General features: G+C 38.7%; 1 protein-coding gene across 3 annotated transcripts in view; it reads left to right on the top strand.

Moving 5' to 3' along the window:
- Positions 1–12557: 12557 nt before the first annotated feature.
- Positions 12558–27231, top strand: part of ST7 (suppression of tumorigenicity 7) — a 246223-nt gene continuing 231549 nt past the window's right edge. For 2 of the 3 annotated variants that reach the window (XM_006100186.3, XM_006100189.3), the window contains exon 1: positions 12558–12972. In XM_006100186.3, the coding sequence (XP_006100248.1) occupies positions 12951–12972 (22 nt within the window). In that variant the 5' untranslated portion in view covers positions 12558–12950. The remainder of the gene's footprint in view (positions 12973–27231) is intronic. The other variant, XM_006100184.3, reaches the window with a different exon arrangement.

Raw genomic sequence — 27231 nt, forward strand, 5'->3', positions numbered from 1 at the left:
TCCTCCTCCTCCTCCTCCTCCTCCTCCTCCTCCTCCTCCTCCTCCTCCTCCCCCTTTCCTTAAACATTTAAACCAATTTATCTATTTACAGTCATCTGATGGAGTAAAAAAATAGCCCAGCCCAGCCAATGTTGCTCAGTGGTTGAGTGTCAATCTACGAACCAGGAGGTCACAGTTTGATTCCAGGTCAGGGCACATGCCCAGGTTGTGGGCTTGATCCCCATTGTGGGACATGCAGGAGGCAGCTGATCAATGATTCTCTCTCATCATCAATATTTCTTTCTCTGTCTCCCTCTCTGAAATCAATAAAAATATATTTTTAAAAAATATCAGTACTTGGGAGACTTTATTCTACCTCTTAATAAAGTTATTTCCCTGTTCTTTCCAGCTATGCTACTTGATGTGAGTTCTCTTGGGGCTCATGTAAGAAGGGAGTGGTCCTGCTGCTTTCTAAGAAGTCTGAGTTTTGTGGCCACTGGTGAGCTTTGGATCCTTCCACTATTGCCATCATTCTATTTAAAAGTTTTGAGGTATGAGGGGTAGAGCTCACTCATGGAAGGGGTTGGGCTCACTCTGTTAGAGACTTCTTCTTGCCTGGCTGGCATGGCTTAGTGGTTGGGCATTGACCGATGAACCAGGAGGTCATGGTTCAATTCCTGGTCAGGGCACAAGCTGGGTTGTGGGCTTGATCCCCAGTGTGGGGCATGCAGGAGGCAGCCAGTAATGATTCTCATCATTGATGTTTCTCTCTCTCTCTCTCTCTCTCTCTCTCTCTCTCTCTCTCTCTCTTTCTCTCTCTCTATCTCTCCCCCATTTCTCTCTGAAATCAATAAGAACATGTTAAAAAAAAGAAAAAGAAAAGAAACTTCTTTCAAAGAATCCTTTTTGCAATAAAGTTTTCTTGCATTATGGGATAGGCCATGAGGTAGACTAGGGTATCTGTAAGCAAAGTCAATGGACGGCAGAACATGAAAAGGAAATGCTGAGGCAGATGCAGCTCGGGGTGGGGGTAAGAAGCTTGGGAGACAGCAGCATATTAAGTAAAGTGTCTTCTGACTTAGAGTAAAGGGGAAGTTGCAGTTTGACTTAACTCTGACTAGTTTGTGAGGAGGGTGGGAATAGAGACTGGAGGAAAACTGTATTTCTGAAATGTGGAAAAATGGAATGAGTGTTTTACAATCCAACCCTGGTGTTTTAACGTGCAATAAAGTAAGTTATTGTATGTGCTGGAAATATAAGATACTATGGTAAAATTATGGTTTTAAGGTTTAAGAGGGAAAAGTGAAGTGGGGGCCGTGCTTACTGTCCTTCCATGGGGAGGAGAGGGTCTGTGGACTCAAAAAGCAAGAACTACTCCAGGTAGGAAAGCCATGAAAGTGAGAGAGAAGAGCTGTGTCTCAGCCCCTGAGCTGTCATCTGCAGGAAACTTGGCACTCCCTGTCCAGGCTGTTTCAATCATGTCCTGGACTCCTGCAAAAGCTTTATTGCTGGCACTCAGGCTTTGTTGTCCTAAAGGTGTGACCCACCAGACCATGAACCCTCCAGTAGTCAGGGCCTCCTACTGTTACTTGTATGTGTGTTTTGTGTTTTTCCACATTTCAGAAATACAGTTTCTGCTGCTGAGTAAGTAAGCTGCAGTTAGGGCAGTGACCTCTGGGCCCTTGGCTAGAACAAGTGTCCCTAGAAGAACCTGACTCTGGTGACTTGTTACTGAGTGGTGGGAAGGACAGTGATGTGATTGTTGCTGTGGACAGGGATATACCCAGGCATACCAGCGAGTCTCCTTTGCTGAGGGTGAGTTGGGGATGGAGAAGATTCTTGGGGAGGAAGATAGAAAGATTTACTTGAAGGCTCTCTTCCTGAGTGAGTTTTGAAATTAGAGGAAACTGTTCAAACTTGTTAGAAACCAGGCAAGTAGTAGAACTACTAGAGAACTGAAAAGTAGAGGGGGAGGGACTTAGTGATTGCTGAGAGTGCAGTGGATAGTACAGGTCCTTTTATGATAATAGCTTTCTGCACTGGGTACTTATGTCTGTTTAACTGCCTAATGCATCCCTCATTGTAAGCTATCACATGACTTTAAATGTTATCTCTTTATATTTCTCTAATTATTCCATATATTGTAATTGAACATAGAATATAAAAAGAGATCATTTTTATAAACCCTGAACTAAAATATTTGGCAAAATGAAGGGCTGGTTTTATTGGAAAGAATGAAACCTGATTTTTTGAAGTGGTTTTCTTGTTTTGCTTTCATTTATTGATCTCCTACTCTATAGGGGGAGTGTTGGTGTGGTGGTTAAGCACAAGCACTCTGAGCTAGGCGTACTTGGGTTGAATCCTGGATTTGGTATGTATAGTGTAGGACTTAATTATCCTCCATTCCTCAGTTTTCTCATCTATAAAATGAGGAAAATACCTCATAGAGTTGTTGTGAGGGTTAAATAAGTTTATACATGAGTTAGAACAATGTCTGGTACACATTAAATGCTATTTATATATTAGCTGTTATCATGTCCCAGACATTGATCTAGGACCTTTGTCATTTAATTTATGAGCAAACTTTGGCTTAAAGAGAGATGTAAAAACTTGCTTAGGATCATCCATATAATAAGTGGGTAAGGTGCAACTTGAACCTTCTCTGTCTGACTCAAAGCCTGGCTCTTAACCACTCTGCTGGATTTCTGAAGTGTGCAGATCACTTAACTGTAGATTGTAGGTTTTGTAGATATCTATGTATTTATTCATCCGTTTTATACTTTCTAATTTAATTTTTCATTATGTTATTTTGTTAATAAGATGCATTTCCTTTAAATATCTGATTTAAGAATTATAAAATATAAAGGATAAAAATGAAATAATTGTTAAAATAATGCTACTAAAGTAATTAGATAAGAACTTTAAAAATCCATACTAACAGTACTAAACTGTGGAAGGTATAAAATGTCATTTCATGTGACATCTGATAATGGTTATCAGTGTTTGTACATACTTGTAAGTTGTGTGGAAATTAAGACAGATATCATTAGGCATTTTAAGCATACCATTTTAAAACAATCATGGCATTAATGTTTTAACCATTTGCACATCTTAATTACCAGGAAGAACCTACTATATCACATTTTTATAGCTTGTGGAAAGCTTTCCAATCTGTACCCTAGATTAAGATAAAGAGAATTAAGGTCTGGGAAGTGAAATGGTCTGCTGAGCAACAGTGACAGGAGAGGTTGATGAGAATTAACAGGCTTTGACTGTTAGCCGCGTGGTGGTGAAATGGGATCTGCGTATGGTAATGAAGCATTGACTAGATGGCTCAATGAAATGATGCTTTCTCACTTAGTTTGTAAAATTATTGGGGGGATCTGTTAAATGATGATATTGAGCCCAGAATTTTTAGATTTCTGTACTACACATACTTTTGATATTGTATCGAAAATTAGAAATCACATTTTATAGTATTTTCAACTTTGTAATTATCTTATGGAGAAACTTACTCAGTGGAAAGGGAGTCGCAAAATAAAAGCAAAACAAAACACCCCACTATTCCAAAACCACTCTAAAAATCCAATATGTATCTTCTTTAAAGTAGCTGCAATTTGGGGGAGTATTTAATATATCTCTATATTGGAAATTGTCCAACCATTCAGGTTGCTTGAAAAAAAGAAAGGTGTTAAAATTTTTAAATTTATTTATTTATTGATATCTTATCTCTGGGTAAGGTAAAGAATTGTATCAAGATGAAATAGCCATTGTTAAAGTTTATTTAAAGTTTTAGCCAGGGCACACTCAAGATCAAAACATTTGTCAGTGAAGGAAATGATGGCTCAGCGAACATTGTAACAAGACATTAACGATTATCACAGATAGAATATCTCAGGAATGGCCGTATATCCTTTCCATCTGATGTCTGTTTCAGGACTCACACAAATGAGTTGAGATATACGTTAAAGGGCTGTTCTTTAATTACCTGTATTTGGTTTGTTTACATATTAATCAAACATGTTTCAAATGGATTAAAAATGTATACTATCAAATGAATGAACATACAGGCAGAGGCATACCTCCTTTTACTTTGCTTTATTGCACTTTACAGATATTGTGTTTTTTACAAATTGAAAGCTTGTGGTCACCCTGTGTGAAGCAAGTCTGTCAGTGCCATTTTTTTCAACAACATTTGCTTACTTTATGTCTGCATCTGTAATGTAAGAGCTCCAATCCTAGGAGCGCCATGCTGTTCTTTGCTAGTCTGAAAAAACCATGCGGGGGAACAGAGGAAAAGACATAGCCTTTATTACTTACACATGGGGAAGACCCTGTGGCAGCTGGGCAGGGGCTTACCTAGCAGAGGGGAAGAGGAGAATGTTGTGCTTGGAATAGCTTGCGTGCAGGCCAAGGACAAACAAAGAGTCTGGTGAGACTTGCTGGCTGTCAAGGATGTGGGAAGATGCTGGGCCAGTGAAGCTCAGTGGTTGAGTGTTGACCTAGAACCAGGAAGTCAGGGTTCAATTCCCACTCAGGGCACATGCCCCAGTGAGGGCTTGATCCTGTGGTAGGGGGCATGCGGGAAGGAGGCAGCTGATCAATGATTCTCTCTCATCATTCTCTCTCATTATCTCTCTCTCTTTCCCTCTCTGAAATCAATAAAATTATATTTAAAAAAAAAGGATGAGGGAAGACAGCCGAGTATGTGCTGTTCTGCTCCTTGTGGCTGCTGGCCAGGCAGGCACCATCAACTGACTGGGAGGGGGAATCAAGCTATATCCTTGCATGGCCCCACAGTGTCACATTTCGTTAATTATTGCAGTATTTCAAACTTTTTTATTACTATATTTGTTATGGTGATCTGCAATCAGTGATTTTTGATGTTATTATTGTGGAGGCTAAAAAAATGTAATACTTTACCTCCTATCTTCTAAATTCTTCTAAGCAGGGTTAATAACAAATTAATAGATTAACAGGAGAAAATAAAAATTTTAATACATGTGCATGAGGAATTCACAAAAGCATGACAGTTCTAAAGATAGTGAAGTAACATTGGGTATATATGACATTTTGAACAGAGGAGAAAAGAGGGGACCAGGGTTCTAGATTTTAGAATTGAGAATGGGTGATATACGGGTATTTGAGGAAGAGTGGAACACACATGGTGGACAAATTCTTGCTAGACAACTCAGAAACAATGGAACACAGTGGGTATCTAGCTAACAGGGCCAACCGGAAGCCTCCTATTTACTACACGAACTTAATTTATATTATGTTAAGGTGAACATCCTAAGATTTCTTTTCTGGAGTGGGCCTTTCCACCTGAATCTCTTAGGCAGGAAGGGAGAGGGTCAAAGGTTCTTTCTGAGGCTTCTGTTTCTTAATAAATAGCTTAAAATCAATATCCCAAAATGCAGCTTCAGGGTGGCAAAACTTTGGTCCAGTTCACTTTTGTAATTGTTTCTGGGCACCACAAACTGTGGCCATATAAGATGGCTAAGTTAACCAACAAGTGTGTGTGTTCTGACTGCTCCCTCAGCTTGCCGTTTCTTGTCTCTTTCCCTCTCCTCGAGCTTCCCCTTTCCCCTATTTCCTGAAATAAGGCTAAGTAGTAACCCCACATGGCCTCTAAGTGTTCAAGTGAAAGGAATAATCACACCTTTCACTTCAAATAAAAAAACACACAAAAACTAGAAATGATTAAGCTTACTGAGGAAGGTACTAGTATGTCAAAGGCCAAGAGAGGCCAAAATTTAGGTTTCTTGCACCAGTTAGCCAACTTGTAAATGCAAAGGAAGAGTTTTTGAAGGAAATGAAAGGTGTTACTCAACTGAACACATGAATACTAAGAAAGTGAAACAGCATATTGCTGACACAGAGATAGTTATAGTGTATAGAAGGTCAAACCAGCCACAGCATTCCCTTAAGCCGAAGCCTAAGCCAGAGCAAGGCTAACTCTCCTCAATTCTATGAAGGCTGAGAGAGGTGAATAAGCTGAAGAAGAACAGTTTGAAACTAGTAGAGAGCTTGGTTTATGAGGTTTAAGGAAAGAAACCATCTCTATAACATGGAAGTACAAGGTGAAGCAGCAAGTGCTGATGTAGAAGCTATAGAAAGTTATCCGGAAGATCTATCTACTTAATAAAGGTAGCTAATTAAGATTACTAATGAAGATGGTTACACTAAATGACACACTTTCAGTGTAGGTGAAACAGCCTTCTATTGGAAGAAGGTGCCATTTAGGACCCTCATAGGTGGCTTCAATGCTTCAAAGGACAGGCTGACTCTCTTGTTAGGTTATTTACTTTAAATTGAAGCCAGTGCTCATTTATCATCCCCAACATCCTAGGGCCCTTAAGAATTATGCTAAATCTATCTGTGCTCTATAAATGGAGCAGCAAAGCCTGATGACAGTACATCTGTTTAGAACATGGTTTACTGAATATTTTAAGCCCACTGTTAAGACCTGTTGCTCAGAGAAGAAGATTCTTTTCAAAATATTGCTGCCTCTTGACAATGCACTTGGTCATCCAAGAGCTTTATGGAGATATACTGTGAGATTTCATCATTCTAGATGCCATTAAGGACATTTGTGATACACGAGAAGAGGTAAAAATATTAAGGTTAACAGGAGTTTGGAAGAAGTTGATTCCAACACTTATGGATGAATTTGAGGGGCTCAAGGCTTCAGTGGAGGAAGTAATTGCAGCTGTGGTGGAAATAGCAGGAGAACTAGAATTAGAAGTGGAGCCTGAAGATGTGACTGAATTGCTGGAATTTCACAATAAAATTTGAATGGATGAGAACTTGCTTCTTATGGATGAACAAAGAAAGTGGTTTCTTGAGATGGAATGTACTCCTGGTGAAGAGGCTGTGGCGATTGGTGAAGTGACAACAAAGGATTTAGAATATGACATGAAGTTAGTCGGTAAAGCAGCGCAGGGCTTGCGAGCACTGGCTTTGGTGGTTAAAGAAGTTCTGCTGTGGGTAAATGCTATCGAACAGCATCGCGTGCACGAGGGACATTGTTGGTGACAGGAAGAGTCAGTCCATGAGGCAAATGGCACTGTTGTCTTATTTTAAGAAATTGCCACAGCCATCCCACCCTTCCACAACCAACACCCTCACCAGCCAGCAGCCATCACTGCAGTGAGACCCTCCACCAGCAAAGGATTCCAACTTGCTAAAGGCTCAGCTGATGGTTAGCATTTTAAAGCAATAAAATGTTTTTAAATTGAGGCATGTACATTGTTTTTAGACATAATGCTATTGCACACTTAATAGACTAGCAGTGCTCGGCAAACTCATTAGTCAACAGAGCCAAATATCAACAGTACAACGATTGAAATTTCTTTTGAGAGCCAAACTTTTTAAACTTAAACTATATAGGTAGGTATATTGTTATTAACTTAATTAGGGAACTCCTAAGGCTTAGGACAGTGATGGCGAACCTATGACACGTATGTCAGAGGTTACACGCGAACTCATTTTTTTGGTTGATTTTTCTTTGTTAAATGGCATTTAAATATATAAAATAAATATCAAAAATATAAATCTTTGTTTTACTATGGTTGAAAATATCAAAAAATTTCTATATGTGACACGGCACCAGAGTTAAGTTAGGGTTTTTCAAAATGCTGACACGCCGAGCTCAAAAGGTTCGCTATCACTGGCTTAGGAAGAGCCACACTCAAGGGCCAAAGAGCTGCATGTGGCTCGCGAGCCGCAGTTTGCCGACCACTGGACTAGAGTATAAGCTTAACTTGTATATGCACTGGGAAACCAGATAATTCATGTGACCCTCTTTATGGTGATAGTTGCTTTCTGTAATGACAAAATTATACTCTTTCTAAAAGTTTGGACATCAACTCCTTTCAGGTTTGCAAACATTGAGTGCCAGGTTGAAGTGTAGATATATTGTGCACTAAGAGAAAGAAGAGGATTATTTTTTCCCTAGTTTTAAACTAATATAGGGATTAAATGGGAAGAAATAGCGATTCTTTTCTAAGACTTTCCTCTGGACGACTTTAGAAGAACAGGCTAAGGAGAGCAGAGCCATGGCTGTTGCTTAATGTCGCATGGCCAGAGGCTTCCCCAGAGCACTTTGCCTGTCGGGAGAGCTGTTTCGTTTCATGTCTGGTAGTTGTACTTTGGAAAACACCTGGTTTCCCGCCTATTGCTTCATTATGGAGTATACAGGTAAAATTAAAATATTTTTCAGCCTGTAGAATTTTTAAAAATATATCTTAAATTTATATTTAAAAATTTATTCCTGAGTATGTATGGATTTGTTGTATATAAATTGTGATAATTTAGGATAAGCACTTAAGGGAATTTCTCAGACATAACCTTGCTGTTCCTTCTATTTCAATTTGGGTTATACTCAAGCAGACTTAAACTGCAACCCATAATTAATCCACATTTCTCCCCTCTGGGCCAGAAGGTTTAGAGTACAAACATCTGAGTTCAGATTATGCCACATAGAGAATAAAATACATGCAATTCTACAGAGAGCTTGTGGTTTCTATAAAATGTTTTCGGCACTGTGGTGGTAATTTTATGCATGTGAGTGGCTCAATCTTATTATTAGAATTAATGTAATGAAGTGAATTGGAGATTTCAGTTTTCATCCTAAATTTTCTGAGTGTTAATATGTCCATATTTTTCTGATGGATAACTAGCCTCTTTTAAAAACTGCAGAGCCTGTTCTCAATTTCTAGTTTCACTGGCTAGTAAATTGGTACAGGTTTAGGAATACAGTTAAGATTAGACTAACACAGGTGGTGGTTGCTGCATGAGTAAATGGGGATTCCCTTAGATTGGATGGGAGAAGGTGGAATTGGAAGGTGAGGTACTGATTCGGAGGTAAGGACATAAGTCTGCACAAAAATGTGTACAACTAATTCAAAATTTTATTACCCTAAATAGGAACTTTTGGGTAATGGTGATATGGTTTTCTGACATACTCCTTTTCAACTAAAGAACCAAGGCTTTTGGAAGACTTTTTACCAGGGCAGAGACCCAAGTATAATGACAAAATCCTGGTGGATGAACCTTTGGCAAGGCAGCTGATTAGGGTGTGCAAATCAAATTTTTGTGAAATCAATTATTTATTTGGGAGGGAGGAGGGGAGGGGAGAGCATAATTAGACATAATTGATAATCCAAGGATCACTTTGGTTTTGGAATGTATTGTTTTTGGAGTGTCATAGGTGATACCAGATCAGTTTTATTCGTCCTTCATTGCATTTTCCTTAGACAACATTAAAATTTGTCTTCATTCTTTGAGCTCATGTCAGCTAACCAGAGGAAGGAATTGGAGCAAACTACATTTTTGGAATCTATGTTGTCAAGTATGGGTCTTAAGTGATAAAGGATCCCAGACCTCTAAAGTGGAAACCTCAGGCCTCCAGAGACTGTAGAAACCTTAATAGGAGTCAGAGGTTGTAGTTTGTATCCAGTTCTGTGGACAGGTGAGATATCTAATGTTTTTAACGTAGTTATAGTTATCAAAAAGGTAAGTAGATTTCTTGAAAAATATTGCAGCCTTTTACTTCTATTAGAAGTCTGTGCCAAGCCCAGCTGGCATGGCTCAGTGGTTGAGCATCAACCTATGAACCAGGCGGTCAGTTTGATTCCCAGTCAGGGCATATGGCGGGTTGCAGGCTCAGTCCCCAGTGTGGGGCCTGTAGGAGGGAGCCTGTCGCTGATTCTCTCTCATCGTTGATGTTTTTATCTCTCTCTCCCTCTTCCTTCCTACCTGAAATCAGTAAAAAAAAAATATATATATATATATGTGTGTGTGTGTGTGTGTGTGTGTGTATAAAAGAAGTCTGTGCCAAGAAATAAATATAGGCACTCAGAGAAATGCACATGCCCTGGAGCCCTCCCGCGGTCCCTTCCTGGCTGGCCAACCTCCCATGTCCCTCCCTGGCCCGAAAGTGCACCGATGGGGTCCCTTGGCCTGGCCTGCGCACTCGCAATCTGGGACCCCTCGGGGGATGTCAGAGAGCCGGTTTCGGCCAGATCCCGCAGGCCAGGCCAAGGGAACCCACTTGGTGCACGACTTTGTTTACCAGGCCTCTAGTCCTATATAATAAAAGGCTAATATACAAATAGACTGAACAGCGGATGACCAGTCACTATGACACGCACTGACCACCAGGAGGAAGACGCTCAATGCAGGAGCTGCCCCCTGGTGGTCAGTGCACTCCCACAGGGGGAGCGCCGGTCAGCCAGAAACCAGCTCATGGCTGGTGAGCGCAGTGGCGGTGGCGGGAGCCTCTCCTGCCTCCGCGGCAGCGATAAGGACCCCTCGGGGGATGTCTAACTGCTGGCATAGGCCTGCTCCCCATTCCTCATGGGGAATGGGCCTAAGCTGGCAGGTGGACATCCCCTGAGGGGTTCCAGACTGTGAGAGGGCGCAGGTCGGGTTTAGGGAACCCTCTTCCCCACCAAGAGCACGAATGTTGTGCACTGGGCCTCTAGTTATTGTATATAGACTGTGGTTTCTGGTGGAAAATCTCTCTTACACAGGGACAGTTTTTTCATTCTACTTTTCTTCCTGCCTTTCTGATGGCCACATCCATGTGTGACTTATTCATGTGCAATATCTGATATGCAATTAAAATAGATCTTATGTAAAATAATATTCTAGTTTCAATCCTTTGGAAGTATATTTGCCATTTCCCACTTCCTACAGGTATATTTTAACACCATTAATGATATTCTTCCCTGGCTGTTGACCTGACTAATTATTTTGGGAGGGATGCATTTTTCTTAATTCTTGCAATTTTTGGCATAGTCTTTTCTGTCATTTTTAGTTTTCTTTGGTGAGCTTTCTCTCTTAAGGATTTTTTCTCCACATTTTCAATTGATTTCTACTTTTCTCTCATTTTAGTTGAATTCTTAAAATATAATTTTGGTAATTATGTATTCATTTCTTAAGAGGTATTATAAGCATATGCTTTGGAACCAGACTGCCTAGGTTTGTATCCTACCTTATCACTTACTACCTGAGTGTCCTTGGAAAATTATTTCACCATGTGTCAAGTGTGGGCAATAATGACATCGACCTCTAGGGCTATTATGAAGACTAAATAATTTAATAAATATTAAGTTATCAGAATAATATTTGACACATAGTAAACATTCAATAAGTGAGTTATTGTTAATTTCTACAACAAAGTAAGTTTTTTATCTTATATATGTCATCATTGCATTTACTTATTTTTCAATAAGATAAAGGTCAGATTACCTTGAATAAATTATGCTATTTCCACACAGTGGAATATTATACAACCATTCAAAGGATGAGACAGATCTATATATCCTGACCAGAAAAGCTATTAATGATATTTTAGATGGTAATTTTTTAGTTCCACATTTATATCAGAATTTAATGTGTAAAAGCGGTATTATATAAAGATGTCTTTGTGTAAACATAAGAAAATCTTGGAAAAATAATATAACTTTGGATGAATGGATGGAGAAGAAATGAACACTTGAAGTTCCTACTTTATATGATTTTAAAAGTGTAGAATTATGGGAATACATAAACAAACATACACTTTGTACATTTCAACATTTTTAAAATAGTAAAATAAAATTTATTTTGTATTTGTGTTGGATAGACATGCTAATGAAAGTCTGTACATTTATAGCTTTAAAAATACAGATTTCTAAGAGTAAAGGTAATGTAGGAAGACCTTTATTTGTCAAGTGAGTCAAGAGACAAAATATTAATACCTTCAATTGTTTCTTTGCATGGATAGGTTAAAAAGAAATATGTTTGTTGGTCATAAGTCCACTTGCACACAGGTGCACACAGGTGTGTGTACAATAGCCTTAAAATGACTGAGTTACTCTGGAAACTGACAGTAATTCTCATTAGGCGAAATGAAGAAAAATAAGGCAAAAGGAATAGGATAGGAGAAATACATGTACATAAGTATATTCCCAAAGCAGTGTTTTTCACATTTGAATAATAGTTGCAAAATAACTAATGGGGATGTAATCACTAACATGAGTACTCACTGTGTACCAAGCAGTGTTCTAAGCAGTTATACTGTTATTTTACTGTTACATTTGTGTGTATTTATAAGTCCAGAATGTTTGTGCAATAGTATATTTATTTTCACTTTTTTTTTTGTGACTGAGTATACACCCCTTGGTCTATCAGTCTGCCAACTTCCTAGAGAAAAAAACCAATGAGTGCTATAGTTATTTTTAAAGGTAGATTATTTATTTTTTTCATTTCTGATTCTTATTTCCCTTGAAAAGTTCTACTTGCTGCATAAAAACAAGAACCCCGATCTGCATGATATTTTTGTGGTTAGTTGCTATAAAGCCAGCATTTAAATTTCTCTGAGTTCTCTTTTAGTGTCTGACATCACAGAATGAATATCTTGTCAGGAGGGGAATAGATATGTGGCTCTTGGTCTTGTGCATTTTGTGACAAAGGAATTCCCCTTTGAAACGCCTGTTCCCCTGAAGGCACTGGAGCCTCTGGCTCAGCAGCGCAGTTGGTCTGTGCAGTGTCTCTGACGTCATCAGTGTATGCATAAGCCCTGCTATTGTCTTACTGCTACGGCAGAGCTGGGGATTGCAGTATCCTCTGTGGCTGCTCTCCCAGTCCTGCCTCTGCTGCTACCTAGTCCTGCCTCACCGCATCCCAGAAGAGCCACATTGGCCTGCCTTTCCCTGTTGGATTTCCAAAAGCAGCTCTTCGGTTTTGGTTTTTGGTGCTGTAGGAAACCTTGCTTTTCAGTCACACGGGAGAACACTGAAGCTTGTAAGAGGAGAATCTGGCAGCTGGACACAGCTTGGACTGCATTGTCTGTCTTCATGACCCCTGCTGTGTAGTCTCATCTCTTCACTCTCACACATACACTCTCCTCGATTTTCCTTCCTTCCTTCCCTCCACTCCCTTTCTTCTAATTTTTTTTAAAGCAGCCTCTGGAGCCAGCCATGTTTGGCACTGAATCTTCATGTAAGTAAATGGATCCCACTTACTTGCTGTTTAGAAATCTGCTTGCTGTCATGGTTTCATTGGCTTGGAGTGTATATCACTTTGCCTTAGGTCATTAACAGTCTTTGTATTTTTGCTCTAATTACAAAGGAATTGGTCTCAGGGAAGGGACTGTCCCTTAACTGGGTTATTCATTCTGAAGGCCGGGATGTCAATGTGGTCAAAACCAGGCCTTCAGGAGGGAGGGAGGACACAGGATCCAGGCAGCCTCCTTAGAATGTGTTAATTGGTAGGATCTAGTCTGTCACTGATCTGTTGTTGTGGGTTCTGTAATGGTCCTTAAACCTTAATAGAGATAGTGGGAGGATCAGTGATGAAAGTGCTTATTAGGAAAGATACAAGGACTTACATTTTTTTTAATCTAAAAGGATAAAAATGTATCATTATAATCTTTTCCTTCGTATTTTTTAAAAGAATTTATTGATTTATTATTAAAAATATTTTAAAATAGTTTATTGATTTTTAAAGAGAGAGGAAGGGAGAGGGAGAGAGAGAAACGTCAACGATGAGAGAGAATCATTGATCGGCTGCCTTCTCCATGCCTCCTACTGGGCTTGAGCCTGCAACCCTGGCATGTGCCCTGCCCGGGAATCGAACCGTGACCTCCTGGTTCATAGGTCGACGCTCAACCCCTAAGCCACACCAGCTGGGCGAAATATGCTTTATTTTTGAAGAAGAATTTTTAAATTTGCACAATGGCTTCATATCTGTTTTAAAACATATGCAATGAAATTGCTTTGGTGCAGAAGCAGGCCCTGCCTGGCTGGGCTGGACAGCACTTGTAGACAGCTAAAATTGGTTATTTATAAAATAATGACCAGTCTAAATAATTTAGGATTATTTAATGTTGGTTGTAGAATAATATAATTTGTCAGTGCAGTTGTACAGGGTCTGTAGACTATTTGGTTATATCAATAAGCAAAGGTGACAGTTAAGAATTCTAAAGAGACTCAACCTGTTGGCTTAGAACATCACATATTGGCAAAACACTAATCTTTGAGAGGAGTAGGGGGCTAGGGCAGAAATTTAAGAAACGCATTTCTTATGAATTTGTAATTTGACCTTTCTGATCTCAGGTGAGCAGTGTGACTATTTATGCACTGCTTATGATTTAATAGAATACTAGTATTTCAAGAGAGCTAATGCTCCTCAGTTCTTGACTGGGTTTTTTAAAGGGTTGATTATTTTTGCTGTTCCACATGGTAGCTTCCCATTTCTGAAATTACCACATTGCCTAATTAAGGTCAAGATACATTAACATTGAGATGCAATGTCTCATTCAGCATGTGCCACTATTATTTCCTAATGATTTAAAAGTAGTTTTTGAATTCACTTAATGATACAATTAGAATTATTGTGGGGGCTAAAAAAATATATATAATACTTTTTCTCCCACCTTCTAAGTTCTTTCAGCTGGGCTAATAATGAATTAACAGAGCCAGATTAATAGGAGAAAATAAAATTTTAATACATGCTCATGAGGAATTCATATAAGCATGAAAATTCCAGACAGTGAGTTAAAATTGGGTATATATGACATTTTGGATAAAGGAAAAAAATTTGGGGTATGGGAACTTAGATTTCAAAAGTGAGAATGGGTGATTTACAGGTAATTGAGGAAGACCAGAACACACGTGGCAGGTGATTTTTGGCTAGGCAACCCAGAAACCATGAGTCAGGGGTAATCTAGTAAACAGGCCCCTGTTTGATGCACTCCCATCCACTATGCTCCATTCAAATGAGGCTGCTAAGGAGAACATCCTAAGATTTCCTTCCTGGAGTAGGTCTTTCCCTCTGAATCTCTTAGGCAGGAAAGGGGGGAGGGTCAAATGTTCTTTTGTTCCTTAATAACCAGCTTAAAAATCAGCATGCCAAAAGGCTAAACTGTTGGTCCCCTTCATTGTCATCCCAGAAATAGAAACCGACTATTCAAAGGCAAAGACCTTCCAGTTTCATTTCAGTCATGAAATTTTGTTTATGTTGGAATCTAGGTATGGACAGAAATATCTACTAAAGGAAAATTTGTCTTATTTTTTGTGTAGCTGAAAATGGAAGCTGAAAATGGAAGCTGTGAAGGTCTTTGGATTCTTGGACTAGGGACTCTAGTCTGGCCAGGTTTACCAAGCAGACATAGCCTTTCTTGATTATCAAACCCGATCTTTTGATAATATCATAATGTGCTATGTGGAAAACTTCTGGTAGCTTTTGGTCTCCATAGCTACCAGATTATTAAAAAGGCAGAATATTGTTCAGAAGACAGAATACTGTCATGCAAGTTTTTGGCTTTTTTTTTTTAAAGTTCTAATTAGTTCAGAAAGGATCTTCCAAACCATCTGGGATATTTTTACTAAATTTTTAGAATAAATACTTGTTAACTATATACCCTGCTGTGCTAGATCTTGGAAAGGTCAGTTTTTTCCCTAACAGTCTGATTAATGATTCTTACCCTTGATTTTGGTTGCAGTACTTTACTTGTATTTGATGCATTAACTTTTTAAATTGAGGTATGGTTTACATAAAATAAAATGCACAAGTCAAAGTGTGCAGCTCTGAATTTTCATCTGTGTTCACACTCATGGACCCCACCACTGCCCAGATAAAGCTACAGAACATTTCTGTCACTCCAGAAAGTTCACTTGTGGCAACCCTTCCCAGTCAACATTACTTACCAGCAACAGCTATTCACTATTCTGACGTCTGTTGCCATAGACTCATGTGTAACTGGCTCTTTTAAATTTTCTTTCTGCTCTTTGCCTATAATAGAAGGAAATGTCAATGACTTCATTTTCAAATACTGGATAGCTTAAGTTGACTATGTTTCAGACCTTGGAGGTCAGGAATTTGCAGTAGCTTGTATCACATTATAACATGTTCTATCTCACTGAAATAGTAGTGCTTTATTTAAATACTAAAAAGTCCCTCCACCCAGCTACCCCTGCCACACAAGGATCCTTAAAAATGACCAAAAATTTCCCTGAAAGAATAGACTCTTGTTCTTCAAAATGAAAGACTTACATAGTTATGGCAACAGAATTAATAAATGCTCTGTTGGTTGAGTGTCATCCTGTGCACCGAAAGGTTGCTGGTTCAATTCCCAGTCAGGGCATATATCTGGGTTGTGGGTTCAATTCCTGGGCATGTACGGAAAGTAACCAATAAATATTTCTTTCTCACATCGATGTTTCTCTATTAGGTGATGATTAAAGTTAATAATAAAAATAAATGTTCTGTCTGACATCATTTAAAATTTTTATTTATTGATTGACTTTTAGAGAAAGAGAGGAAAGGGAAAGAGCGAAACATTGATGGGAAAGCATAACATCCATCAGTTGCCTCCTGCACGCCCCCTAATGGGGCTTGAGTTTGAAACCCAGGCATGTGTTCTGACTGGGAATCGAACCAGCAATCTTTTGGTGCACAGGATGATGCCTAACCAATTGAGCCACAATGGCCAGGGCTGTCTGACATAGTTTTAGTGAATATCTTTTGATACCACTTTAGTGATACAGTGCTAGTCTCATTTTTTCCTGACTTAATGGATCTGAATCTCCCATAGTTGTGTAGTTTGTCCACAATCTATTTTGGCCCACTTTGAAATGGAAGTGTTCTGTGTTATGTGTAGATTAATCATTACAAAGCAGGAAGTGTGGCTTTTGTAATTCTCTTACCATCTTGATGTATTTCACAGAGTTTTTCCTTTACTGAAATTTCCCATGTCTAAAAATGGGAGTAGTATGTTTGCTCTTTATCTGATTTGAGGAAATGAAATTTTAGTTTCTGTGGTGAGAATAATTTATGTTTAAGAAGAAAGTACTATCAGTAAAGTTTTGTTGAGAAGAGAGTCATTAACATGCATATTTCAGATACTTAATTTGATTTAATGATATTTTATAATCAATAGATTAAATTCCACAACAAATTAAAATTTTAATTTCTTCTTAAAATGTTATAAACAGAGAAAAATTTAATCTTTCATGGAGTAATTAAGATAAACTGGTTTTGCCTTGCTGCCATCCTTCCTAATAAAGCCAGTTATTCTCCAAAGAGTAAATACTTCAAGTATAATGATCAGTTATTCAATTAGCATTTATCCAGCTCAGTTCTCCTTTTTCTCCCCTCCCATGTTTAATTTTTTAGGGCTCAAGGGTGCCATTTTTAGGGCTCAAGGGTGGGAATTGTGTCCTGGTCTGACACAGTAATGTGTCTTTTAAAGCACCTGCTTTATTAGTTCAGTGAAGAGAGCAACACCTTATCTTTTGAGTAACAGGGTGCCCCTGAGGAAAATAGTATCGTTTAATCCCTCCCCCAAGTATTTGTTAGAGTAGTAATAAATTTTGAAAAATATCTAATGCATCTGTGAAAGGGAAAAAAATTACCAAATTACTAGCAAAGTGGTAATTTTAATGACCTTAGTGGTGATGGGAACACATGTGTTAGGTTGTTAGTTCTGTTTCACTCTGGTGTGGCTGACCCACAAGTCTTCTCTGCCATTTTCTGGATGCTCACATCACGTTGGTAGGGAGCCAGATGCTGGAAAGGATTTGGGGTACATGCAGTGTCCGCATGTGATTTGTCTTTGATGGGCACCAAAAGGTCTGCTGTTGCCTTTTATTTTCATTATTATGAATGCATTAAGTTGAAAACTGACAGCTTTTCAGTTTTAATACTGAGTGTGGTACCATCTTTCCAGGAACAACATGATTATCTCAAATTTTGACCCATTATATGGGAGATAGTCAAATGAATATACTCCGGTAATATTAGATCACCAAGAAACTGAATAATTAAACAGGCATCTTTTTCATAGAGAAGCAAATGATTCACGCTCCCTTTCAAGGCCATTCTTGACATCCCATAATAAGGTTAAACTTGGTTCTATTGTGTTGGTCGTGAATCAGTTGAGGTGTTCATTGTAACTACGGTCATTCAAAAATGGCTATTCACAACTGGACAACTTCTCAATATAAGTTCTACTTTTTATTAAATAATTGCATCAGTGACTGCTGTTTTTGCTTAGTATGTTTGACATATTAGTATTATATTTTGTGAGCTTAGTGGTGATGGGGATACATGTGTTAGTTAGGTTGTGTTAGTTTCATGTGAAACTAGGTAATTTAGGAATAGCAATGTTTTTTTACAACTTTAACGTGGCTGTTAGTATTTAACTGTATTAGAAATTAAATGCGTTCATGTTACTTAAAGCAAAAATACAAATACAAGTATTAGAGGCCTGGTGCACGAAAATTTGTGCACTCCGGGGGGTCCCTCAGCCCGGCCTGCACCCTCTCGCAGTCCAGGAGCCCTTGGGGGATGTCTGACTGATGGCTTAGGCCCGCTCCTAAGCCATCAGTCAGACATCCTTAGCGCTGCCACAGAAGCGGGAGAGTCTCCTGCCACCACCGCTGCACTTGCCAGCCATGAGCCGGGCTTCTGACTGAGCGGCGCTCCCCCTGTGGGAGCACACTGACCACCAGGGGCAGCTCTTGCATTGAGTGTCTGCTCCTGGTGGTCAGTGCGCGTCATAGCAACCAGTCCTTCTGCTGTTCGGTCGATTTGCATATTAGCCTTTTATTATATAGGATACACACAAAAGCCACAAAAATTTACCTCTAAATCTGCGCTCAGAGCACTGAATGTAAAAAAAATATATTACATGACGTTAGATGAGTAGAATACTATAGAGTACTAAAGTCACAAACGTGGAAAAACAATTATAGGTCATAGAGATTTATGTTGGGATGTGGTCATTCAGAAGCCTGAGAAGCTAAAGCGCATATAATGTTTTCGATTTGTATCACCTATTCTTTCCTCCTGTCAGTATAAGTTCTTATGTGAAATTTCCTTTTGGTTTTCTTGCCTATTAATAGTTGACACCATAATTTTTAGTATCAAGAGAATATTTTCAACTAAGTAAGATAGGAAATTAATTTTCTGCTGGATATTTGTATACTTATTTTGTTAGTCTAGAAATAGAATAATAATACCCAGTGGGTAATTTTAAATTTTCAAATTACTTATTTCACTTGAGTATTAGTTTTCCTAATTGTTAGTCAGTAGTTTGTTCAGCAGAAATTACACATGAGTTTTCAGTAATCTGTTGTTTTCATTGTCACAATGGAGCAGATTCATATCCTGTATAAACTATGGGGAGTCTATGGGGAAAAATTACCATATATGGAAACTTTCCCCATAGAATCCCCATGGAGTTACACAGGATGTTAATAGGATTCATTGTTGTGGATTCTGAGTCAGAAAAGTAATTGATAATGTGTATTTTTAACATTAATAATAATCACTGCATTAAATTATGTCCAAATATTATTAATCTTTTAATACTAGACCATATGGAATACAAGACTATGAAATGTATGGTTATTTTTTAAATTGTTTTTCAAAGAGCATTGATATCCTTTTTTTCAATAAGTATAAAGCATTCATTAACAAACTTATTAATATGTTTTTAATTAGAAAACACACATGCTTTGAATTATTTACAAGTCCTGTAATGTAGACACATTTGCTGTGCTAGAATAATAAATTGTAATATTTTCTTTATAGAGATTTTACTTTTATTAATAATGGATTCAGATAATTATGAACTGAAAGACAAAGATACAGTTTAATACATGTAGAAATGACAGCATCCACATGCTAGATGTTGTGACTAATTGCAGAACTAGGGACTCAGTTGCCTGAATTCAAATTATGGATCTACCACATTCTACCAGGGTTTGGCCATCTACCATTTAAGATCTTCTCGCCCAAATTGTTGCTTATCCAGTGAACTCTTGGTGTTAGGGAAATCTGCCTTTTTGGGCCAACACATTTGCACCAGGAGGGAGCTTTTCAAGGGTCATCTGTGGAGAGTAGCCCCAGCAGTAGGAAAGACAGGCTGAGAAAGGGAAACGTTGCTTGGATCTTTGAAGGGATGCAGTAGGGGATCTGAAGGAAAGACTCTGCATGAAACTGGATGAAGTGAGTCAGGGTTGGCAAGTTCCCAGTGTATTTCTTACTACTAGTTGCCTCTGTGGCAGGCATCACTAATTGGTCAGAGTACTCTAGGATTGGCTTAAGCCACCAAAGGTAGAAATGTTTTCTACCTAAAACACTTTATCTGTGCAAGTGTTTTCCACATTAGTGTGAATAATAGTCACATAAATAAACTTGCAAACACTTACTGAATTAAGAAAAAAATTAGGAATCTTAAGTGTTTCAATGACAGCTGTTTAGATGTGAAATAAACACACTATTCTATATTACATTGTGGTTCTCAGTAATGTCAATGGGTTAATAATTCAAGACACCACTGATCTCTTTTGAATGAAATTAAGGACATATCCCCAGAGTGTAACAGAGTACATAATATATACTAAACACTCATTTTTCTCAAATTTGAAACTGCTGTGGCTTAAGGTAGTATGATGCATGGACTTTATGGGAGATTAATATTGAGTTCAATTAAATTTTCCAGGCACTTTTCAGTGAATAACTATAACCTGACACCCTTTGGAACAGGAGCAGGTGACACAAACACAATTGCATGTGGATTTTTATTACCAAGTCCAAATGTGTTAGAGGTAAACTGCTATAAACTGATACTTTGCTACATACTGATAAGTTGGCTATGTTTCATCTAAGTTCATCATTTCCTAAGATTATTAAGTAAAAATAATGAGGTATTTTAATCACCAGTTTATTTACAGCATAAAAAGTGAGAATTGTTTTTTCACCTATCTTTTAGGAATTGGAAAAATTATTTTCCATTGCTCTGTGAGAATTTCCGAGTGTTAAGATTTAGGTTTATGAGCCTATTTTGGTGCAGAGTGAGCCTGATTGGAATGCATATAGATTATAAAATCACAGTGATTCCATTAGAGCAGTGGTCGACAAACTCATTAATCAACAGAGCCAAATATCAACAGTACTTCTTCAAAATAGACTCGCCCAGGCTGAAAACCAACTTCTGCGCATGGGCCATGAAGTTTCAATCGTACTGTACGTGTGCGCCCACACATGGTATTTTGTGGAAGAGCCACACTCAAGGGGCCAAAGAGCCGCATGTGGCTCGCGAGCCGCAGTTTGCCGACCACTGCATTAGAGTATTATTTATCACTTCTTTCATGATTGGCTGCTTCTAGAATACCTAGGTTAGCAGGAGGCTTTGGTAGGGTTTGGTTTGGTGATACGCATGGATAGTCCAAGCCTGGGCTTGACTCAGAAGTTTGGATTTTGTATCTGAAACATTCTTAGATTAATTTTAGTATAATGGTGTTTTAGTTATCTGTTGCTATATAACTATCCACCCCAAAACATAGAGGTTTAAGTAAATGTTTATTATTACTATACTAGAGGCCCGGTGCATGAAATTTGTGCACAGGTGGGGTTCCTAGGCCTGGCCGGTGATCAGGGCTGATCAGGTTCCCTGCCTCACCACCTCCCCGCCTCCTCCTTCCCTCACCGCGGTGGAGGCACATGGTTCCCTGCCTCCCCGCCTCTCCGCCTCCCTGTCTCTTCCTTCCCTCGCTGCTCATGTACCACCACTGCGTGGTTCCCTGCCTCCCTGCCTCCCCCCATCCTCCTTTCCTCGCAGCCCTCGTCCGCTGCCACCCATTCCTGGTTCCCTGTCCCAGCCCAGGGCCCGACCCCAATCAGGTGATCAGGACCTGCCAGCCAGGGGGAGGGACGGGGAGGAGGGACCACGGGAGGGTTCCAGGGCATGTCTGGCCCGTCTCGCTCAGTCCCGATGGGCCAGACCTCAGCAGCAAGCTAACCTACTGGTCAGAGTGTCTTTCCCCTACTGGTCAGTGCATGTCATAGCGACTGGTCGACCAGTTGACTGTCTGCCCCCTGGTGGTCAGTGCATGTCATAGTGAGCAGTTGAACAGCCTTAGCATATCATTAGCATATTACGCTTTGATTGGTTGAACGGCCAACTGGACAACTGGACACTTAGCATATTAGGCTTTTATTATATAGGATTTCCCGGTTCTGTGGGTTGACTGGACCCACTGGTGGTTCTTACGTAGGGTTTTCAATGCAGTTGCAGTCAGATTTTGTTGGGGCTTTGGTCATCCAGATGCCACCTGAGCTGGAGGTCCAGGATAACTCTCTCACAGGGATATTAGTTGAGGTTGACTATTGGGACTCAGCTCGGGTTGTGGGCAGGAATGCCTGTATTTGGCTGCTTTATGAGGTTCAAGCTTCTGACAGCATGGTGCTTGATTCTCAGAAGAGGCATCCCACTGATCATTACAAGAGTCCTAGGAGGAAGCTGCAAGGTTTCTTATGACCTAGTCTTGGAAGTCTCAGAAGTCACTGCCACTATGTTATATAGGCCAACCTAGTTCCTAAGCTGATTCCGGATTCAAAGGGAAGAGAATTAGGTGCCTTTTGATGAGGGAGTAGTAAGGCTACATTGCAGAACAAGTAGGATAGAAAATATTGTAGTGGCCATTTAAAAATTACAGTTTGCTATAAGCGGTTTCCAAATTCTATTTCATGAAGTTGGTGTTGTGTGTATTCTCTAGATCCGGGGTCTGTAAACTTTTTCTGTAAAGGGCCAGATGGTGAATATTTTAGACTTGTGGACCATACAGTTATTTTTATAACTACTCAACTCTGCTATTATAGCACAAAAGCAGCCAAAGACAAATGAGTGTGGCAGTGTTCCAATAAAACTTTATTTATGGACACAGAGAAACTTGAATTTTATATAATTTTCACATATCAAAAATATTCTCTTTTTTCCAACCATTTGAAAATGTGAAAAAAAAAATCAAGGATCATACAAAACCAGGTGGTAGGTAGGCTTTTTGGCCCATGGGCCTTAGTTTGCTGATGTTTGCTCTTAATATTTGATTTCAATTTCATTTTTAATTACTAAGAAACTAAAACAAAGAACAGCCGATACATTCACATTAAAAGTAACTAATTTTGATATATTTAGTACTACTGATACATGCACTTATGTCCTCATTAGTTGACTTTATTATTAAATGTTATAAATTTGAACTTATAAATGTATGTCTACTTTATATATTGGGCTGCTATGTAATATTTTGTTTGAAACTTGTAAGAATTTTTATGAGTTTATTTGAACCAAACTGATGACAATTGCTGGGAAGCAAAATCTCAACGGATTGAGAAAATGCTCTGGAAAATGGCAGTTTTACTACTTATTTTATACATTAGAATCAAAGGGCAAGACAGAAGGGAATTACATGAAATTTATTGGTGATAGATTAGGGAGCTAGGAGAAAGCAAAGGGGGATAATGGGTGGTGGGGGGAGGGGATGATCTCTGGGATTGGATAAAAAGTAAAACTGATAGCCTGGCTGGTGTGGCTCAGAGGTTGAGCATCACCACCCGGGTTGTAGGCGTGATCCTGAGTAGGGGGTGTGCAGGAGGCAGCTGACAAATGGTGTTTCTCTCATCAATGTTTCTATCTCTAAAAATCAATAAAAAAATAAAAATAAATAAAACTGGTAGACATCTTTTATATTTGTGGGTATAGGGATAGTTAACAGTCAATAATTAACATAACAATAACGATGAGAGGATTTGTGGTCTCAGTTCTGTGCCATTCCAAAGGTGTGTTATATTAGATGCAAAACAATAGGCTCAATGAAGGTAAAGATTGACCTTTGTTAGGGAAGATTCTAGCCGAGGACCTGACTGCCAGCCATGAACTAATTTTAGTTAGAAAGTTTTAATTTCATACCATCCTATGTGGTTACTTGTGGTCTCTGAGTTTGTAAGGCCCTGCCATTCAGGCCTCCCCTGAACTTGTCAGGTTTATTATGTAGCACTTTTTTGTCCACATAAGAAAATTAAAATCCTAGAACATCAGATGAAGGCTTTAATTCTAGTCTGTTCTCAGAATAACAGTAGGTGACAAAAGTAAAACAGGATTGGAGACCTGTTTGATTCTGTTTCACAAATATTTATTGAATGCAGAGGAGTAGCATGTGATAAGAGATAAGAGAGGAAAACACTTTCAAGAAATTTAAAGTTCACTGGATTTGGGATTGTGGCAGTGATAGAGGAAGAACAGAGAGGGTAATAATATTAAAACTATATGTTTTTATTCAGTTAAAGCAGTATAGATAAGATTATTTTTGACACCAGTGCCCATGATTCAAAGAAAAAATTTGCTTTCATTGTAATTGGTTGTATAATACGCAATTATGACAAGAAAAACCATTTTTCTTTTTAAAAATTTTTATTAAAGGACAATTTAGGTATGATAAATATATCCATTTGAAAGATAGAGTTTCATGAATTTTGGCAAATGTATGCATGTGTATAACCATCATTATCATTACACTCAATAGAACATTTCCATCACCCCAAAGAGTTTCCTTATGCCATTTTGCAGTCAGTCTCCATGTCTCTAGAATTTTATGTAAATGGGATTGTTGCCGGAGAAATTAGTGGGTTCAGTTTCCCTAACACTAGTGGGAGTGGGGTGGCTCTTGCAGTATCTTCAGAAAAAGAATTTCCTAAGACTCACATGGGAGAATGAATGGTTTTTATCAGTGTGGAAATATATTTCTCAGATTGTGAAGTCCCATGCCCCTTACCCAGTCCTGGAAAAGGTACAGCTGGGAGACCAGCAGAGCCAGAAGCAGGGCCAGTGTCCAGAGTCTTCATCCCATGGTGGAGCTGAGTCCAGGGTAGCATCAGGCTCAGTTCAGTCCATCAGTCCATTGTGTGGGTACCGGGAGCACACCCCCTGCAACAGGAGTCAGGCGCAAGCAGCCAGAGAGCGCTGAGTGCTCCTTCGTCCAGGAGTTTAAATATTCAAGTCTCGTGTCCTTGGAGTGGCCATGCCTATTGCGGCCACTGACTTGTTCCCAGGTGTGACGGACAGATAGGCGCCTTCCCACGGCACCCAGACCTTATTGGGCACGTGTCCATTGTCCAGTCCCTTCCCCTAGCCATCTGCTGAATAGACCTGGAGAATGTTAACTGCAGTTTCCTGGCAAAGCTGTATAAATGGCATGCCTGTATTATCTATTCTTCCCTTAACTCCTTTCCTGTTAAGTAATAACCCAAGTTATTATAATAGTATCAGGATCATACAATGTATACTACTTTTGTGTATGATTTCTTTTGTTCAGCATGTTTTTAGCCATGTTGTGGTGGCTGTTGGTAGTTCAGTTCTTTTTATTACTGAGTAGTTGAAATACCATAATTGATGTTATTTGCCCATTTAGGTTGCGTTGTTTCCTATTTTCAGTTTAAAGCTGCTATATTTATTTACGTATAATTCTCTGTATGGACATATGTTTTCACTTCTCTTGGTTAAAGACCTAGAAATGCAATTTTTGAGAAACTAACTGCCAAACTGTTTTCCAAAATGGTTAAACGTTTTTATATTCCCATCAGCAATATATGGGAGTCAATTGTTTTATATCCCTGGCAACACTTGGTATTGTCAGTCTTTTTAACTTTAGATAATTTAGTGGTTATGTATTTGTATATTATGATTTTAATTTGTATTTTCCTTATTCTAAAGATGTTGAAGATGTAAACTATAATTGAAAATAAAAGGGATGAATAACAGTATAAGGGTTAAGGCAGATGGACTGCCATAGATGCACTTTCTTACTGTCAACATTTGAATCCAAAGAACATCATACTCACATTTTTTGAGCTTTTTAGATATTTGAGCTTCCAATATTTATTTATTTTGTATCCTTACAGATTATAATTTTCAAAATACAATTACACCATGCACTAAAAAATAAAAAAAGATGTTGAACATCTTTTCATGCGCTCTTAGTCATCAGTATATCTTCATTGATGAAGTGTCTGTTCAGATACTTTGCCCATTTTAAAAATTGGATGGTTTGTCTCATTATTCAATTTTAAGAGTTCTTTATATATTTTGATATGTCCTTTCTTAGGTATCTCTATTGACAATATTTTCTTACAGTTTGTAGCTTTTCATTTTCTTTATGATGTTGAATGTTGAATTGTTTTTCAATTTCTTGTGTCCTATGCAAAAAATTTTTTGCCTACCCTAAAGTCACAAAGATTTTTCCCTTATATTTTCTTTCAAATGTTTTTTGTCCATTTTATTAAAATGTTAATTTTATTTCCAATTTATCTTTATTGTGGAAATTTTAACGGGGGTCCTCCCCCCCCCCCCCCCCCCCCCGGCCCCAGTACCCTCCTCCTCCTCATTCCTGCTCCTTCTCCAGGCCTTCACTGCACCATTGTCTGTGTCCATGTGTAATGCATGTCCTATATAATAAAGAGCTAATGTGCTAATTGGTGTAAATCCTGGATGGCAGAACGACCTTCCAGAAAGACCTTCTGGAATGACCTTCTGGAACGACCAGTGGGCAGGGGGCAGGGCTGTGAGGCAGGCGGGGCCACGAGGGCCTACTCTTGGATGAATTTCGTGCATCGGGCCTCTAGTATGCATATAAGTCCTTTGGTTAATCTCTCCCCCTCTCCCAATCAATAGCTCCGGTGGGTATTGATTGATATCTGATGACATTTTTATTTCTCAAGGCTAGGTTGAGAGCTATTTTTAAAACACAAAACTAATTTCAAACCTTTTGGTATACATCTAAAATAATCTATTGTTTCCTTAACACACCAGAGTTCATTTTCATTGTAGAAATCTTGAATAATACAAATAATGGAAAAAGGGAGGGAGAAGAAGTCGAAGTTTCTGTGCTTTGGAGCCAGACAGATTTGGGATTAAATGTTGGTTCTGCCTTTTATTGGGCAAATGATCTTTGGTAATTTTGTAATCTTTCAATTGAGGACAACACCCAGCCCGTGGTGAAAGGGTTGATGAGATAGTATATGTAAATGGCTTAAAACAGTGCTCCACATACAATAAATGTTGAATATGTAGTTATACAAGTATAAATGTATTTTGAGCACTTGTAGGACAGACAGTGTACTGGAGGATTTACACCATACAAAGATGTATGTGTGTGTGTGTGTGTGTGTGTGTTTATACAAAATCTAGTGATCATCTCCAGCTCTTTCTTTAGAGTGCCCTACTCAATAAATGGGAGGTTTTATGATTATTAATAATATCCCAAATCCTCCCACCTGGTGATAACTTCTCTTAATGAGTCTTAACATAAAATACTCTTTGAGTGATATGTAATTTGTAGATAATACTTTACAATTTGATTTCTTAAAATTTAGCAATATTTCATAAATATTTTGCCACAATTCTGAATTTAACAG

The sequence above is a fragment of the Myotis lucifugus genome, unplaced genomic scaffold, assembly GCF_000147115.1.
Source record: "Myotis lucifugus unplaced genomic scaffold, Myoluc2.0 scaffold_301, whole genome shotgun sequence".
Classification (NCBI taxonomy): domain Eukaryota; kingdom Metazoa; phylum Chordata; class Mammalia; order Chiroptera; family Vespertilionidae; genus Myotis; species Myotis lucifugus.